The sequence below is a fragment of the Brachionichthys hirsutus genome, chromosome 10 (assembly GCF_040956055.1).
Source record: "Brachionichthys hirsutus isolate HB-005 chromosome 10, CSIRO-AGI_Bhir_v1, whole genome shotgun sequence".
Lineage (NCBI taxonomy): Eukaryota > Metazoa > Chordata > Actinopteri > Lophiiformes > Brachionichthyidae > Brachionichthys > Brachionichthys hirsutus.
Genome location: NC_090906.1, coordinates 613,557 through 631,056, shown reverse-complemented (window position 1 = coordinate 631,056; position 17,500 = coordinate 613,557). Strand labels below are relative to the sequence as shown.

The 17,500-nt window shown below is 50.6% G+C and overlaps 2 protein-coding genes across 2 annotated transcripts in view; one reads left to right on the top strand and one right to left on the bottom strand.

The window, feature by feature from the left end:
- LOC137900575 (histone H2AX-like) overlaps positions 1-17,500 on the bottom strand; it is a 247,668-nt gene that overhangs the window by 149,487 nt on the left and 80,681 nt on the right. The window lies entirely within an intron of this gene.
- arhgap32b (Rho GTPase activating protein 32b) overlaps positions 11,039-17,500 on the top strand; it is a 36,377-nt gene continuing 29,915 nt past the window's right edge. The window contains 2 exon segments of the mRNA XM_068744108.1: positions 11,039-11,133; positions 16,521-16,635. Of these exon segments, the coding sequence (XP_068600209.1) occupies positions 11,039-11,133; positions 16,521-16,635 (210 nt within the window).

Genomic DNA, 17,500 nt, shown 5'->3' with positions numbered 1-17,500 from the left:
CACGTGAACGCATCACGGGCAGCGCCGCTCCGCCGCTCCGGATAGCACGTGAACGCATCACGGGCAGCGCCGCTGCTCCGCTCCGGATAGCTCGTGAACGCATCACGGGAAGCGCCGCTCCGGATAGCTCGTGAACGCACCACGGGCAGCACCGCTGCTCCGCTCCGGATAGCTCGTGAACGCATCACGGGAAGCGCCGCTCCGGATAGCTCGTGAACGCATCACGGGTTGCGCCGCTCCGCCGCTCCGGATAGCTCGTGAACGCATCACGGGCAGCGCCGCTGCTTCGCTCCGGTCACGGTTCACTCCGAGGCGTCTCTCCGCGGAGTCGCACGCAGCCTGTGAGCTAGTTTTAACGGGCAACCCACCGAAAGGAGACGGAAACCGGACGCGTGTTTCTAACGGGAATTATTATCCGGGGGGCGGAGGAACACCGGCCCGTGAGCCTCGCCGTCCCGGGGGGAGCCTTTTCGTGTTTAGTGTTGACCTAACCGGGACTTCCGGCGCAGTTTTACCAAACCTCGGAGGAGGACTACCGAATACCGGGGACCTTCCTCTCCGCCCGGTTGAGTCGTGATGAGACGCGGAGAAGCACCGGACGGAGGCGGCCGAAGCTAACTCGTCTCACGGCCGGAGGTTGACGGCGGCGGCGGCGGCGGGTACGTAAACGCAACACGCCGGTGTGGTTGACCTGCTTTCACTGGAACCCAACGGGGAGGGGTCCGCGTTGCGTTCAGGGGCTGGGTTGTGTGGATGTATTGATGGAGTGAATAATCTGCTCTCTCCGAGGATGCCATGACATTCCCAGAGGAGATTTCCCCCCCCCCCAAACAATCCTAGCATTGACATGGGCGCTGATTGGTCAGTTGCCGGGGTGTTCCCATAATGGGGTGTTCCCATAATGGGGTGTTCCCATAATGGGGTGTTCCTATAATGGGGTGTTCCCATAATGGGGTGTTCCCATAATGGGGTGTTCCCATAATTAGGGTGTTCCCATAATGGGGTGTTCCCATAATGGGGTGTTCCCATAATGGGGTGTTCCCAGCAGATGATAATGCGATCATGTGGCGCTCTCATTCAAGACTTTGCTGGCAGAACCTTCTTTGGAACCACTTGGAAGTCAGTGGATACCAAAGTTTAGGCTCCTGTTCCACCGTAGGTTTTGACACTGAACAGCTTGTTTTGAGGTGAAGGCATCCAGGAAGCAGCCTGAACCGCCGGCGCCCGGATCGCTGTAGCTCCAACTCGCTCTTATGATTCCTGTCATTGCTTGAACATTCAGAGTTATTAAAATAAGATGTCACAGTTGTGATGCAAAAAACACACCCCTCCCCCTCTTTTTGGTGACTTATCTTCAAAGGGAAATTGAAATTTACTGCTTGTATTTCATCATCCACGTTGTGCTCTCTTACACAACTTTACGAAACCGTGAAAGCGGTTGGCCTGCAGGTCGACCTGTTAGCGTAGTCTAGAACAGGTAAAGGTGAGTGGCTCAGGTCTGGGCTTGATGTTTGACCTGCATCGGAATGACATCCCTTCGCTATCCTGTGCGGGGTAAACGCGTAGTTTTTACTAGGTGTATAAAATTATCGCGTTAATTGCGATTCATTAATTAGTAACGTTTAGCACGTTCTGTTTTTTAATCATGTTAATCAGATTTTTGATCTCAAGCTTTACTGTTTCTGTATTCCCGTTTCATAAAATCCATTTTAATGTGTTGGGCTTTGTGTGCTTGAGTTGTTCTGGGTGGAATAATCAGTGACACCCCTGAGGTGGACATTGATTGGCTGTTATTGTGTTCTGATAGGCTCCCATAGTAGGTGGGCGGGACAAGGTGAGGTACGGAGAGGAACGCAAAGCACCCAGTTGCGAGTGCAGCCACAGCTAACGTTAGCAACTTAGCGAGCCATAGCAAAGCTCAACTGGAGGAGACACCCCGCGTCTGGTCAGAGTAGCTGCTCCGTCTCTGTAACCTACCAGAAGTGATTGCTTGATGTTATTGCAGCACTTTATTTTGTGATGATGATGAACAATGCTATTTTTGATGTGCTAGCTTTGAGCGCTGTGATTGATGAGTCTAATTATTTGTTATCTGAAGCAGAGGAAAAGCTAAAAGTTCACGGTTCAATGCTTCTATTAGAAAAGTGTTCTGTTTTTTAATGTGTTAACTTACAGAACTTTATATGGACCTCATGTTTTATTTTATTTTCTAGTTATTTGGAGATTGACACAGAACACAGCAAAACTCCCCCTGGTGGTGGAAACTGAATTTCGGAGGTAGCGCTCCAGCAGAATGTAAATGGTTGGACTGCGTCTGTTCAAGTCTGTTAAAAACAATCAATTACTTTATAAAGATACTTTTTGTTACATACGTACATAGATTGATATATATATATCTATATTTTGATCTGCCACAGTAATGTAATGAATTAATTTTTCAGTGAGATAAAAAAAATAAACTAATTAATCACTCACATTTTTCAATCGCTTGACACCAGTAGTTTTCACGCCTCCCTACATTAAGCAGATATTACCCACGTTTTTCAGTGTAATAAACAGACGGACACCATAACGCCCCTCTCAGCGACCTTCTCTTGTCGTCTATCCGTGCGTCTCCGTTTTGCTCTGCTTGCTTTGTTAGTCCGATTCTTCTTTTTCTTGGCAGAGCGTCTCAGCCCTCTAAACCCCCCCCGAGGTTCCAGACACCAGGGCCTGGCTAGTGGGTAACACTGAAGCCCTTTCCCATCCCACTAATTAGGCTGATGGGTGTCGTGTTGTCGTTGTGCATTAAGGTCACATTCACCTCTCGTGTCACAAGACATCTGTCAATACTCTGTGCTGAAGCATTGTTTGTGAAAGTATATCGCCCTTTAACACCGTAAAGCACAGCTCTGTGGAGTTGTTTCAAAACCAAGAGCCCTGTCCTGCCCTGTCTCCTTTCCCTGGGGGGGGGGGGGGTCCTTCACACAGCCGAGTTCATGCAGAGAATGCCAATGTGTCCCTTTCGCCAGGCTCACATTGTCTTTTATTTACTCTGAAAACAAGGTGGATGGAATTCTGTCTGACTTCTGCTTCCTCTGAGTCCTGGACGTCTCGATCTGCAGGCCGTCGTTTGGCCTCTTTATCGGTTTGAAGGCACGTCTGTGCTGCATGACGAATGCTCGGAGACTGTGTAGAATAGTAGCTGGTAGCATCGAGTCAACGGCGGCGGCGTTCGGAACCGGTCGCTTCCTTATCGCGCGGCAGACGGCCTCGAGCTGTCTGGTCACGTTGCGTCATTCTGTCGTGCCATCGGCTCAGTTCTGTTTTGTGGTTACTCAAGGAGACGTGATCGTTCGCTTTGCGTCGCGTGACGAGCGGCTATATTCAATACCGAAGGCTAACATTGCACAAGAAAGTGAAATAGGTCTTATTTGCTATTCTAATTCAATTCATGTTTGAATGGAACTAAATGCTTAACATAATGAGTTCATGTTTCAGGTGAGAATGCATTGAGGAATGCTGAACACGGCTCGTCTCCATGGTAACCTGAGATCCGGATGCTGCACTCGCCCTGAGTCGTAGCGCTGTTAGCTTGATGATGAGCACCCGGCGCTGGTCGTTGGCCCACAGACTTTATTCATCCCACAAAGGTCACTTAAATCAACAAGGTCACTCATATCCAGTCTCCTCACGCCTGAGGGAGGGCAGTAGACTCGGTGTCGGATGTCACGCATGAACGTTGTAAAAGAATAGCTAAAGGTTGCGTCGGTCATTGTCTAATGTTAGTCCTGGGACAGCTGACTTGCGGGGGGGGGGGGGGGGGGCATTCATAGGAGGCCCCAGATTTATATTGCCTTACAATCCTTGTTTGGGAATCGAGCCTCATTTCCCAGATCAGTTAACATCAAAGAGTAATCCACGAGATTACGATCTGCCATTTCTTTCAACGTTGGTAAATGGCTTCTGCATCTCGCAGCGTTTTTAAGCTTTGCGGCAGAATTGGCTTCGGTCTGCAGGGACGGCGGGGATGACATAAGGTGCCGTGTCACTCGAGGATGCCGAGCAGACGCTCGTGTCACGGCCCGATTCCTGCAAGGCCTCAGATTACCTCATGAATATGCACCAGTCAGGGCCTCTCCGGTAAACGCCGGCTTGGGTGTCCGGAGGAACGACGATGCGTGCTCGGTTGCATGAAAATAAGCGTTCCAGCTAACATGGGACAGTCTCTTATCTCCAGCTTCTTTAAAGGAAGCGAAGCGGTCGTGGGTTTTCACAAGCCGGAGCGTTGAAAAAAAGAAGGCGTCGCTTGCAGCTGTTTGAGTGAAAGCAGCACCTGCCAGGTTTTATAGTCGCAGTTCAACTTTGACCTCAACAGTGGCTTCCAGTGACATTGTTGACTGAATAGAGTATTCAGACCCGTTTACCAGTACGCATATGGTGTATATGGTGAATACTCATCTGAAAGGCTGGATACACTCTTTGTTTTCCCCAAAGTACTTCTTCCCCAAACATACGGCCCGCAAGGAGGTTTTGTTAGGCCCCCAGGATGAATTTTTTTTTGGGGGGGGGGGGGGGGGGGGGCACGACATTTTTTGTTTTGTTTTGTTTTGTTTTGTTTTTTAATTAAATGCTTTTCAAGAATTATTTGCTAGGGGGCGCACTGTTTTGGTCAGAGTAGAAGACACGCATCACTGAGACAGACCAAACAGCACATGGGAGCTGACTCTGCGGGAGACGCAAGTGGCGATCTGACGTCTGAGTCTTATATCCAAAATGAAATTCATGTTAAGTTCTGCAATCATGCGACACAAATAAAGTCGACCTTGTAAGTGTGTTGGTGAATCTTGCAAGTCCTCGACTTTTCTAAAAGACAGTGGTGGAATTAGTTGTTGCCTGGTTGTGTGTAGCCACCTTTAAAAATAAATAAATGATAATATGCAGATGAGTTGCCAAAGATTGGCCAATTAGAAGCGTCCGTGGCACAAACATTCCGTTTTATCAGTTGTGGTGGGAACAGCCTCCTCGGCATTGTATTCTTGCACAGAAGCCAAAATAATGAGGTCATGACACTAGGGGAAGCGTCCAATCAGCGATCAAAGATAATTAACTGGCGATAAGCCACTCTTGGCCAAAAAATTAGTTTCTGCTGAATCATCCGGCGCTTTTGTCGGGACTCATATCCAAAAGCATTCCTGAATAATTCCGCGTATTTATTGGTGTTTATCGTAGTAAGTCAGCACTTTGCGGCGGAGACGGGATGAATCGTCCCTCCGTCGACCTCAGCGAAACACGTCTTGTGATTATTTCCCAGACGGCCCGCAGAGACCCTGAACAGAGGAAACCAGAAAGTCCATCCTCTGCGAAGTCGGCTATCTTTTTCTTATCTTCCCGTTCCTGGAGTGCAAAGTAATTAACATATGCAGCCGGCGGTGAGTCAACGCGGCTATTACCATGACAGGTTCCGGTAAAGGCGTCGAGTGGATGTTGGATGAACAATTCAAACTGCAGACAGAAGCTGCTCTGACATTCTCAGAAATGGATTGTGCTCATGACCATGGAGTTATTGTGTAATTGAAGGTCTTCGCCGGTTTGGCCCAACGCGAACCTTTCTGCATGAAGCTTTCTCTTGACTTCGTCCGAGACGTGTCGTGTCGTTCTGCTTTGAAACCGAACCTCTGCTCTTCTCTGCTCTCGAAAATGAGAGGAGGAATAATTGAAATATGTTCAGTCTGGCGCTATTCCTGGGTGTCTGGGACGCCACGGATCCACCTACCAACAGATGGAGGAGACTTAAAGTAAGGGTGAACCTTCCTAAAGTCCACCATGGCGCAGTCACGGTTCTATCAGGAAGCCACAATTGTAGCCATGCTTAGTTTCCTTGTCCTGATGGATTGATGCCATTGACATTGAAGTACTGGAAGTGGGTTCTGTTCTATCGATGGCGATGCTGAATGAAAGAACCACTAACGCGTCGCTCATTTGTCATCGTGCTAATTAAGATCCAAATCTCACCTGCTGTTGCTTTATCTTCTCCTGTGATTGTGTAATTGTGCTCGCCCCGGTATCTGATGATCTGCTCATTACCAACTCGGGTTTTGTTCTACTGGGGAGCCTCAAACGGCTTCAAGGTCATTCATCTCCCCACTCAGGGTCATTTTGTAAAAGGTGAAGCGACTCGTGATGATTGTCTTTGGATTGTGTCTCCTGGCAGTCTCACATTCTCCGTCCCCAAAATAAACAAGACTGCCTGCAAAATAGTGTTTTTAATGAGCTGATCCCGGCGATGATTCCGGCTTTCTGACTCGGTCGCTGTTGCCATCGTTCAGATGGGGTGAACCTCTGTCGCTCATTTCCTTCATATGGAAACAGGAGGTGTCACTTTAACTCGAATGAAATTAAGAAAACACTCAGAGGCTCGCGATGTAGCGCGTAGTTCAACTTGTCAGGTGCAAAAATCCAATTCAGTCCAATTTCTATCGAAGTTCTGTCAATGGCGTTCACAAAAAGCAACAACTTGACACCTAATGGACCCATCTGGTCCCCTAAGTACGCATATTTTAATCAGTGTCTACATGTAAAGAACAGAAGTCGGGCTACCCTATCTGGCCTAAAACCAATGCCGCGATATTTTTAGGCTTTATCGCGATACACGATAAATATCTCCACATTCTGATTTCTGCTCTAAATCACTATGTACGTGTTAAACTCCACACTTTGATGCATAAAGTTACACGAGTATAATGATTGAAGCAGCAACTTTTTTGCTTATTTGCATTTTCCTTTAGGATCTAACTCAGAGGATTTGACACCCGACTGAATCAGCACGTTCCTGCTAAGGCACCGATGCGCCGCACGCTTCTCGCCGTAGCTGGTGTGTTCGGCCTTGACTCGGTAACACACACCAAGTTTTAAAAGGGGGACTTGTTGGAACCTGCAGAAACCCGGTTATGCCTTTTTCTTAAACACGCGACAGAGCTTTTTCTCTGTGGGAAGATCGTTTAGCTTTAAGTAACGTCGACTGCTGCAGCAGATAAATAACACAAAGGCAAGAGGCGGAACTGCTTGAATGCGGAGGCCAATGAGCCCCCGTTGAGCCCCCGTTGAGCCCCCGCTCTGTAAATTCAGGCCCGGCAGCCCGTAGTGGATTCAACACTTTTATTTAAGTAGTATTTCCCAACTTAATCTAAATGGAGGCAGTGTAGCAGAAACAGCCAAGAAGATGACGCACAGCACATTTTGTCTGCTCTTTGGGTGGGGGGGGGGGGGGGGGGGCATTCGTTATTGAATAACTGAAGAATTGCAACGGACAACTTTGATCATTCTCTCACTGTCTGATGTCTCACCCGATGGAGACGGCAGGAAGGAAGGAACTTCGGGATTTTCACCGTCTGTCGTTTCTTGTCGTGAAATAAACGCACCAAAGTAGACGCTCGGCTCTGAGGCTGGAAGAAAGTCCAGATAATCAATAAGTTGATGCAAAGCGAATGAACGTCCGGCTACAATGTGCCGGAATGTTCCTAGTAATCGTCATTGCTCACATGCGTTCGGCTTCCTGTTGTTATTTTCATCACCGTTTCGGTTTGCTGCATCCACCGAGGTCGTGTAAATGAGCTTTGCCTCCTTAGTATTGATTTCATGCGCGCCGCTTGATGTGCTCCTGATCCGACCCCCCCCCCCCCCCCCCCCCCGGGGGTTTAGCGCGAGGTTTAATCTGTCGGGAGAGTGGATGTACTTGGCTGAAGGATGTGAAACACACACTTGAGGCAGCTTCGTGGGATGTCTCCTCGGCCGTCGGCGTTCTCGCTTCAGTTCTGGCACCTTTTAAAGTTCTAAAGTCAAATCTGAATCTTCTTGTGACAAAAAGTTCGGACGTTCTCCTTTCAGTCCGAGTATGTTTGTGTATGGTTACCGTGGTTACGGGTGCTTGCTGCATTATGGATTAAATGAATAGATGCATCTTTTTAGCTAACCCTAACCTCTACGCCAGATTAAGAAGTCGACTCAACGCGACGCTTTTCCCGCTCTGGAGGACGCGATGATTCAGATCCGCCGTTCAAGCAAAACAAAACCTTCAGTTGTTTCATTTGTTTCACTGTTTGATCCTTTTTTTCCGCCTGCGGTGGGAACGGAGGATGTTTCCCTCGCAGCGCTGAATCGGGGGCCGAGGCTCCGTCCCGTCCCAAGGTCGACCGTCTTACAGCGTTTCTGCTGCGTCAGGTATCCGTGAGAAGCTCGGGCTGATTCTTGCTGCCTGGCCGGCTGCCTGCCCGGCTGCCTGCCACGCTCAAAGTTGCTTTGTCATTTACCTAATACGCACACTCGACGCGTTCTCGTGCCCGCATGGCGTGCATGCGGACGCTGCCACAGATCGGTTGAGCCGATGTCCTTCCTGTCATTGAAGAGCGTGACGCAGGATGAGTTTCAGCGTGCAGCAGGCCTCAGCGCCCCCCCCCCCCCCCCCCCTGCAGTCAGAACCTCATGCAAAGCAGTTGTGCGGTTCCGTTCGTGTCCGTTTGCCAATAGCGTCTCTCCTTATGCGAATCCCCAATCTTTCTCAATCAGGCCAGGCGTTCATGCACTCCTGCCTCACCCTGAAGACAGCCAGGACTCTGGGGGGGTGGGGGAGACTCGGACACAGCCAGGACTCTGGGGGGGTGGGGGAGACTCGGACACAGCCAGGACTCTGTGGGGGTGGGGGAGACTCGGACACAGCCAGGACTCTGACTCTGACTCGGACACAGCCAGGACTCTGTGGGGGTGGGGGAGACTCGGACACAGCCAGGACTCTGACTCTGACTCGGACACAACGGCGTGGATGTCTGGCTCACCACCCCCCCCCAGTGTTTCTCTGGCTGATCCCAGATGCAGCCGTTGAGCCGGCAGACCATGAACGGGTGCCTGGCCGGACGAGCTAATATGCTAATATGCTAATATGCGCTACTGCTGAAACAGTGGAGTTCTGATAGAATTTCAAATAAATGATGTCATCATGCAGACAATCGGGTCGATGCATAATTTCACTCGTCGTTCTGAAGAGGACAATCAAACACCTTTAGATTCCCAAAGAGGAATTCCTTCAGGTATCAGGAGGCGGGACTGTTGGATGGTCATTCACTGACATGGGGGGGGGGGGGGGCACGTCGCCATCAGATGTACAACCAGCTGCTTTGGTGCAGACTGTGAGGATCTTCCCCCCCCCCCCCCCTCTCCATCTCTCTCCTCTTGGATCATCCTCATGGGATTAAAGCTCATTGCCTTTCACTGCCACCAAAAACACTTTCATCTCTCGTCTGTTTTATTGGGTCATTCCGACTGCAGCCCCCGTCATCTATTTTGTGGTGGGGGGGGGGGGGGGTCACGTGGCTGGTAACAGGGTCTTCTCTTCTGGGACTGTGGTGCAAAGGATGGCAGCTGACCGTGGTTGAGTCCTAGTAACGACGTGAGGGGTCGCCACAGCAACCCAACGTTCTCCACTTCACCCTTCCTTTGCATCGTCCTCCCTCACTACGTCCATGTATCTTCTCCTTGGACGACCTCCCTCTCTCTCCTCTGGGCATGTCCAAACCTTGCTAAGTATCATGTTGGTAAATAACTTTGCTCATGCTGGTAAAAAGGAAAACATATTTAGCAGCTAGCGCCAAAAAAACAAAAGACAAACACTCCAACCAGCTAAAGATAGCATAGATACGTCTGGAAGGTCTCAGAGTCACCTGCTGTGCTAATGTTAGCTTCAGCTGCATGAAGAATCCGGGCATTTTGGGTAGTGACCGAAAGAACGAGATCGCGGGTACAAGCGGCTGAAATGAGCTTCCTCCGTGGGGGGGGCGGGGCTCTCCCTTAGAGATCGGGTGAGGAGCTCAGTCATCCGGGAGGAGCTCGGAGTAGAGCCGCTGCTCCTCCGCGTTGAGAGGAGCCAGATGAGGCGCATCTATTCAGGATGCCTCCTGAACGCCTCCCTGGGGGGGTGTTCAGGGCACGTCCCACCGGGAGGAGACCACGGGGAAGACCCGGGACACGCTGGAGAGACACGCTGGAGAGACTATGTCTCTCGGGTGGCCTGGGAACGCCTCGGGGTCCCCCCGGGAGCGCTAGAGGAAGTGGCCGGGGAGAGGAAAGTCTGGGCTTCCCTGCTTAGGCTGCTGCCCCCGCGACCCCCCCCCCCCGGATAAGCGGAAGGACTTATGGATAATAATAACTTTGACCTTTTAATGTGAAGATTATTTTAAGGCAGGATTTACTTTTGCATTTGTCTTTAATGATGCAATACTTCATTCATGGGCGAATCAAATCGTGTTTTATCGTCAGCTCCTCCTGGAACATGAGGAGCGTTCCCCTTCCTGCTTCCACCACTAACTCTTTGTGCGTCGTGGACAATAAGAACCGTGAGTTTTCTTTTTCATTGTGTCAAGCGGTAAAAACTGCGCCCAAACATGCACGCCCATCGTGCACGCCCATCGTGCACCTTCTGAAATGTGGGTGTGTCGTGATGTTACTGCCGGACCAACACCGTCGGTTAGTCAATGGAAACGTTGCCTGATATGATGTTCCGGGTCAAATCAATCGATCGGCTCATTGATTGGCTCATCCGGTTTGAACTGGGCGGCGCCGCTCAGAAGGTGCGAGTCAGAGTCTGCATGGAAGCGCCCGAGTGAAGTCCTGCTTCGCTTGGCGTCGCTCCGGCAGCAAGACTTATTGGATCTGCAGACGACACGCAATTAATGCTTTTTTTTCTCCTCCTCCTCCTCTCCCCCCGTTCTCTTCCTCTCCCCCCTCCTCTTCTCCCCCCCACCCCGTTCTCCTCCTCTTCTCCCCCCCACCCCGTTCTCCTCCTCCTCTCCCCCCGTTCTCCTCTTCCTCTCCCCCCGTTCTCCTCTTCCTCTCCCTCCCCATTGCACAACTCCTTTCCTCGTTATTCTCTCCTTCTGTTTTTCTCCCAGTCGTCCTCCCTCTTGCCCCTACATGTGATTTCTTTTATCTCGTTAGTCTTTTCTACCTCTTCACCCCCCCCCCCCCCCCAGCTCCTCTGGCAGGCTGCTCATTGCAGTGAGTCAGTATCATGGAGACCGGCGGTGGGGCTGCCGCAGCAGTGGGGGGTGCTGCACTTGGACTCCTGGGAGCCTCAGCCTCATCCGGCCATGACATCCTGGACAGGTAAGACCGTCGCCCCCGCCCTCTGCCCCCCCCTCGTCGATCGGGCGGTTTCTAGAGCGTGTGCAGAGCTCTGCTTTGTGCCGATCCTTGTTTTCACTTCTTTCTGTTGAGTTCTTGACTGTTGGAAAAACTGGTTTGCGCTTGTAGGCGTGCCGGCGTGGAGCGTTGGGAGGGGGGGGGGGGGGGTTGGGCTGCTCCAGCTGATAGGGTGAGTTTGCACAGTCACCACCCCACCCCTTATTTAACCCCTCCCCCTCCCCCCACCTGGTCAGCCCATAGCAACCGGGCATCGCCACCACAGGGAAGCCCTCGTTTGGGGGGGGGGGGGGGGGGGGGGCTCCTTTCCTGATGGGAGTTGGTCGAGTCCCGGCGCCGACGACCACCAAGGGGCCGGCGGTGTCGCACTTACAGCCAGTTACGTCATCGCTACAGCTGTACGCGCACGTGCCTGTGCACCGCCACGCACGCCACACACACACACACGTGCCTGTGCACCGCCACGCACGCCACACACACGTGCCTGTGCACCGCCACGCACGCCACACACACGTGCCTGTGCACCGCCACGCACGCCACACACACACGTGCCTGTGCACCGCCACGCACGCCACACACACACACACGTGCCTGTGCACCGCCACGCACGCCACACACACGTGCCTGTGCACCGCCACGCACGCCACACACACGTGCCTGTGCACCGCCACGCACGCCACACACACACGTGCCTGTGCACCGCCACGCACGCCACACACACACACACGTGCCTGTGCACCGCCACACACACACACACGGACTTGGACTTGGATTCAGCACATTTTCCTCGCTGGGATTTTTAAAGCACAAAGTGCTGCCGTTCATCTACGGTGAGGGTCTCCTTGTGTTCTACCGTGCATGGGGGGGTCTCTTGCGTTCTTCGGTTGTTGCACCCCCCCGCCAATGAGGGACAACACTCCAGCGCCTTCCGGGGATCTCCTTTGATGTTGTGTAATCAGAAGGACGTGAAGGCGGTGACTCGTCCTCCTGCCTTCCTGCGCCGCCGCGTTTACATCCCGTCGCTCTTTTTGTACGCTCCGCTCCACGTTACCTCTCCTTTCTTCTTTTACGGACGATGACGATCGGCACGCCGCCCCTCCAGTGCTGAACTGGGTCTAAATCCTGCAGCAGGGTTGCCATGGCAGCAGCTTAGCATATATTAGACGGCGGTCCGGCGTTACTTCGGAGCGTGAGTGAAAGGAGGAGAAGGTGAACAGATAGAGAAGTCGGCCACCGTGCACGGTTTGCAGGGCGTGTGCGCAGATCTCTGACCGGGGACCAGAGGGGGGGCATTTCGCCGGGGTTGGGGCATTATACCGCGCAAGGCGGCGGATCCTGCTGGACGGCCGTGGACCGGTGCGGCGGGACGATGATGCCGAGGAAGACAAAATGCTGCAACGTCATTCCGTTGGTGGGAAAACCCAAGCAGGGACGGAAGCGACTCGGCGAAGAGCTCGACTGATCACAGAGGTTCTGATTTAAGTTACGCCCCGGCGTGTGCGTGTGCGTGTGCGTGTGTGCGTGTGCGTGCGCGTGCGTGCGTGTGTGGGCAGCTGATTGAACATGAGGGGTTTGTCACTCGTACGCTCAGCAGCGGTGCTTTCGAGCTTTCGGTCGGAGGCTCGGTCCAAACGGACGAGCGCTGCCGTTTCTAAATGGTTGCTGCTGCTCGGCATCCCAGACGGTTCTCCCTCCTAAATCTGTTCTGGGCTCCGGCGGGCCCGTCTGATCAAATAATCCTGCTGACGTCACAGTGATTTCGTTTTTCAGATGAATTTAGGACATCCGAGCGTTACAGTCCGGGAGTGTGAAGTTAGAAGGATTAAAGGCTGTTACCGGGCAGGAAAGGTATTGAATGAATGAATGACCCCCCCCCCCCCCAAAGATGTCACATGGGAAAAATGCAGCCTCATGGGTCGCGTGGCTAGAAAAGTAGAAATAACCGTTTCTGAGCAGGAAATTCTCGTCCTTTACTTCACAAGATATAAAATATATAGAATATTGAGGACATCCCATAATTACTATTTAGGTCAGAGAATAGTATAACAGAATGTGTGCAAACAGCCAAACAGTTGAATTCACATTTATTCACGTTCTCTTATAATTCAGGCCAGTTATTGCATGCTGGCGAGTAAATCAATCATATCAAGCCCACTAATCCCAGGAGACTGACCTGAGATGATAATCTGGACACACACACACACGCACGCACACACACACGCACGCCGCACGCACACACCGCTCTGCCTGCTGGAGGGGAGGCACTGATTGAAGCTGATCTAATTGCGGTATCTTTGTGGCTCTTCCTTCCAGAGAAGCTTTCTATTTCCTGTTTGCTTTTATGGAGCTCTTCTGTTTCTATTCTCAGTTTGACGTGACTCTGACCGGCAAACCTTTTTATCCGAGTGTCAACACCCCGACAGAATGATGGCAAGTCAGTGGCTGAAGTCTGGGCTTCCCTGCTTGGGCTGTTGCCCCCGCGACCCGACCCCGGACACCCCGTGACACCAAAACCAAGCTTGAATCTCATCCTTGTAAATAAATATTAACCCGAATCGATGCTTCTCGGTCCCCCAAAGAAATCAGGACCTTTTAAAAGCTGAGCTACCCAAACTGGCAAAGACATTTGCTTATTTTATTTTATTTCCTGCAGCCTAAACGGATGATTTAAACTGATCAGGGGGGGGGTTAAAGGGTTATCTCCGTTCTTTGGGCCGCAGGTTAAGCAGAATGTTGTGCCCTGCTTGCGTTTGCAGTGTTTGCAGCAGGTGCAGCATTTCATTTCCCCTTTCACGCCTCCTTACCAAGGAATGTTGGGAATGTCGGGAGTGTACAGCGCTTGTGAACCAAAGGTGATAGTTGGAGGGTGAAACGCGGCGTTGCTTTCCCGCTGAGCGCGGTTCGCTGCTGAGTGTTGGTCGCGGTGGCGGTCGGACGTCAACCAGGACCCGGCGAACTCTCTTCGGCTTCTCAAAGGTCGCTCTTCACTTAACCCCGAGTGATTTGGTTTGGCACATCGTGACTTTAGCCACCCTTCCCACACTAGGATTGAAATGCAATTAGGGCTGCAGCTATCCAGTAATTAATTTGATTCATTGAGTAATCGGATACAAATACATTCAGAATATTTTACAATAAGCTTTAATTTGAAGTTCACACTCACTAGCATTAAGATTGCACTTTAATTTCACAGGAGCATTCAATGCAAATAAAAATTAAGCGAATGCCTGAGCGAAGCCTCAGACTGTATAAATAAATATAAAGTCTAATTATACAAGAATACTTTCTGCATCAAGGCAATGCGTTATCAAGCCGCCATCAGTACGGCGCTGAGATTTGAGGAATGGAAGAAAAAAATACATTTAATAATTCTAAATTACACACACGTGTAGTTAAAAATAATAATATATATTTAAACTAACACAAGCATGCGTCAGACTTTTTCAAACTATAAATTAAAAACTGTTTTCACATTTTAACACACACTATAATGCTGTTAGTGGGATGTATGATTATTATACATCTTTCACAGTCCCCAGCTCTGTTTGACAGCGCTAACACTGCACCGCGTTCTCCGGTTTATTTTTTAGCTTGAGAGACGAAGAAGAGGAGGAAGAGGAGTTCATCAGCAGTGAGAGAAGAGGGAATGGAAGAGTTCAGGACTGAGAGTAGAGACTTTGAATGTTGGGACGATGACGGGAAACGCTAGAGAGCTGGTGGACATGATGATGAGGAGGAGGAGGAGGAGGAAGGTTGATGTGTGTCCAGGAGACCGGGAGGAAAGGAAGCAAGGCTAGAAGCTGAGGAGCAGGATTCAAGTTGTTTTTGTTTTTTGAAGAATGATGTTCATCACGGTTCGTTTTGGGCAAAGGGGTTTGGTGAATGCGCATATGAAACTGGTTCGGTACCCCCAACAAGGTTAAGAACCACTGACATTGATATTTTATGACACTTGTACTAAGAGTGTGACAAATGCAGAACCTTTCTTTTCACCGGAACATTACCACCAAAAATGAACTTTATCCACTCTGTTGTTCTTCTTCTTCTTCTTCGACTCATGCAGGAGCCACAGATAGAGCGTGGACGTGCAGAGCGCAGACACGGGGAGAGTGCACGCACGTCTTGTGAACAGACGTGCGTGCAGAGAACGCGTTTCCTCGGGGTTTTGATGGACGCTGTCACCATGACTTTGGCGACTCTTTTGGTCTCATGGAGAGGCTTCCGTATCCGGAACGGTGGCTAGCGGTCTTTGAAACGAGTCTGTTTCATCAGAACCTCTCGCCGCCGCTTGTTTAAAAGCAGGACGTCCTTAAAAGCTGATGAGAAACGACTCGAGTTGCTCTACGGAGGCAACGCAGACCCATGAATGTGCTGCTGTTGGTCCTCGGGGGGTCGACCACGGTGTATTTAAAGCACACTGAACGAGGGCAAGAAGAGATTTCCAATCAATCAAGTCCATTTTAGAGTCAGACTTGTGGTTTAATTCAATCAGATATGCTATTTATTTATTATTAATAGCCAACTGAATGTGGTCTTCACTGCTTTGGACCCTTATCTTTGAGTCTCTCTCCTGATTGGTCATTTATCTCTTGGTTCTCTACAAGTAAGACGGCGCTGAGAAAGAGGTCAAAGGAGGTCACGGGTTCGTACTCCTGCTTGCCGAAGCAGCTTATCATCCAGTGGAATGTCGTAGTCTGGGTTTGCTTTACCTCGTAATTGACGATCAATTGCTCACCGTGAATGTTCTTAAGTGTTTTGTAAAGATCTATAACCACGCTTCCATTATTCCCAGGATGCAACGCAGTGGTCTCGTTACGGTGTTAGCTTTAGCTGTACGTTAGCGCGGCGTTGGTGTCTTAAAGCTTCCAGCGTTTTAAACACATCTTGTATTTTATTGACGATTCGTGATATAATTTATGTAATTTATTGTCATTCATTGTCATTTTGCATCTGTGGTGTAAAATTATTTTTATTTTTCTAATATTATTTTGCACAAATTGAGTAATTTAATATTAGTTTTATTTGTATTGTTAAATGTCGATGATTTATGTACGAAGGACTTTCAACGGAAACGAGACCGCAAGGGCTTTTTAGAAATGCTCCTCTTAGACAGGATGTTTGACTGTACTTGTACTGTAATACATGCTACTGCGTCACTGTACTTGTACTGTAATACATGCTACTGCGTGACTGTACTTGTACTGTAATACATGCTACTGTGTGACTGTACTTGTACTGTAATACATACTACTGCGTGACTGTACTTGTACTCTAACATTCTATCTAATAAATATATTGAAATATATTCATATTCATCTCATTCTTAGAGACGTGTATTTGGTTCGTTGCAGGGGTCTGAGGCGCGGACGTCGCCTGGACGACGACGACGACGGCGACATTGTGCCGGAGCTGGCTCACGTCCATCCCAGAGAGAGGCCTGACTGGGAGGAGACCATCAGTGCCATGGTGAGACGCGCACGCGCACACGCACACACACACATCTCTGACTGTCATATCCATTCACTCGATCAGCTGTTTGCTGCCGGTCACATGGTCATGTGGAGGATTGATGACCCGCCTCCCTCCTATCTCTCTGCTGTAACTCTATCACGCGTTCATCATTAATGCAGGTGACCCGTCTTGGCGATGCTCATCCCTGCCGCCCCCCCCCCCCCCCCCCCTGCCCCGCCCCCGTTCCTCCATGCTGCATCCCATTCGCCAGACGCCATCATTCATTTTTTTCCTCCTCCCCTTTTTAGTCCCAGCCTCGCCTCTCGCATCGAGCGCAGTGAAAATCAGGCCGTCTCCATGGTAACGTGCCGAGCCACCCGCGGTCGGCTTGCGGTTGGAGCCCCCATTACAAGTGCTCCTCTCGATCAGGCGCCAGAGAGACGGAAGCAATCGTCCCATCAGACGAATGAATATTGATCGGAGGCGGGGTTTGTTCTGTGTTTGATACAGAACGAGCGGCGTTAAATACGTCTCCGGTGTCGGCGGGGGCGTCGCACCGTAACATCAGCGACGATCCAACGGGCGGTTTTAGATTCCATCCCAGCCGTCGTCTTCACCGTGGACTCGTCCGACTCGTCGGCCTCCGAGTCCAACCACAACCGCCAAACGACACGTCCTCAGAAACACGTGAAACGTTTCTAAACGATTCGTGACTGATCGCAGCCGGTTTTAATTCCCGCCTGATGTCTGGAGAGCGTCTCGTCTGTTCCACGACGGTAAACATGGCGTCCAGGACCCGGGAGGCCGCCACGTACGATGTCGCCACCCGTGGAGAAAGGCTCCAGATTGTTGAACGCTTGAGGATCATTATCGATGCTGT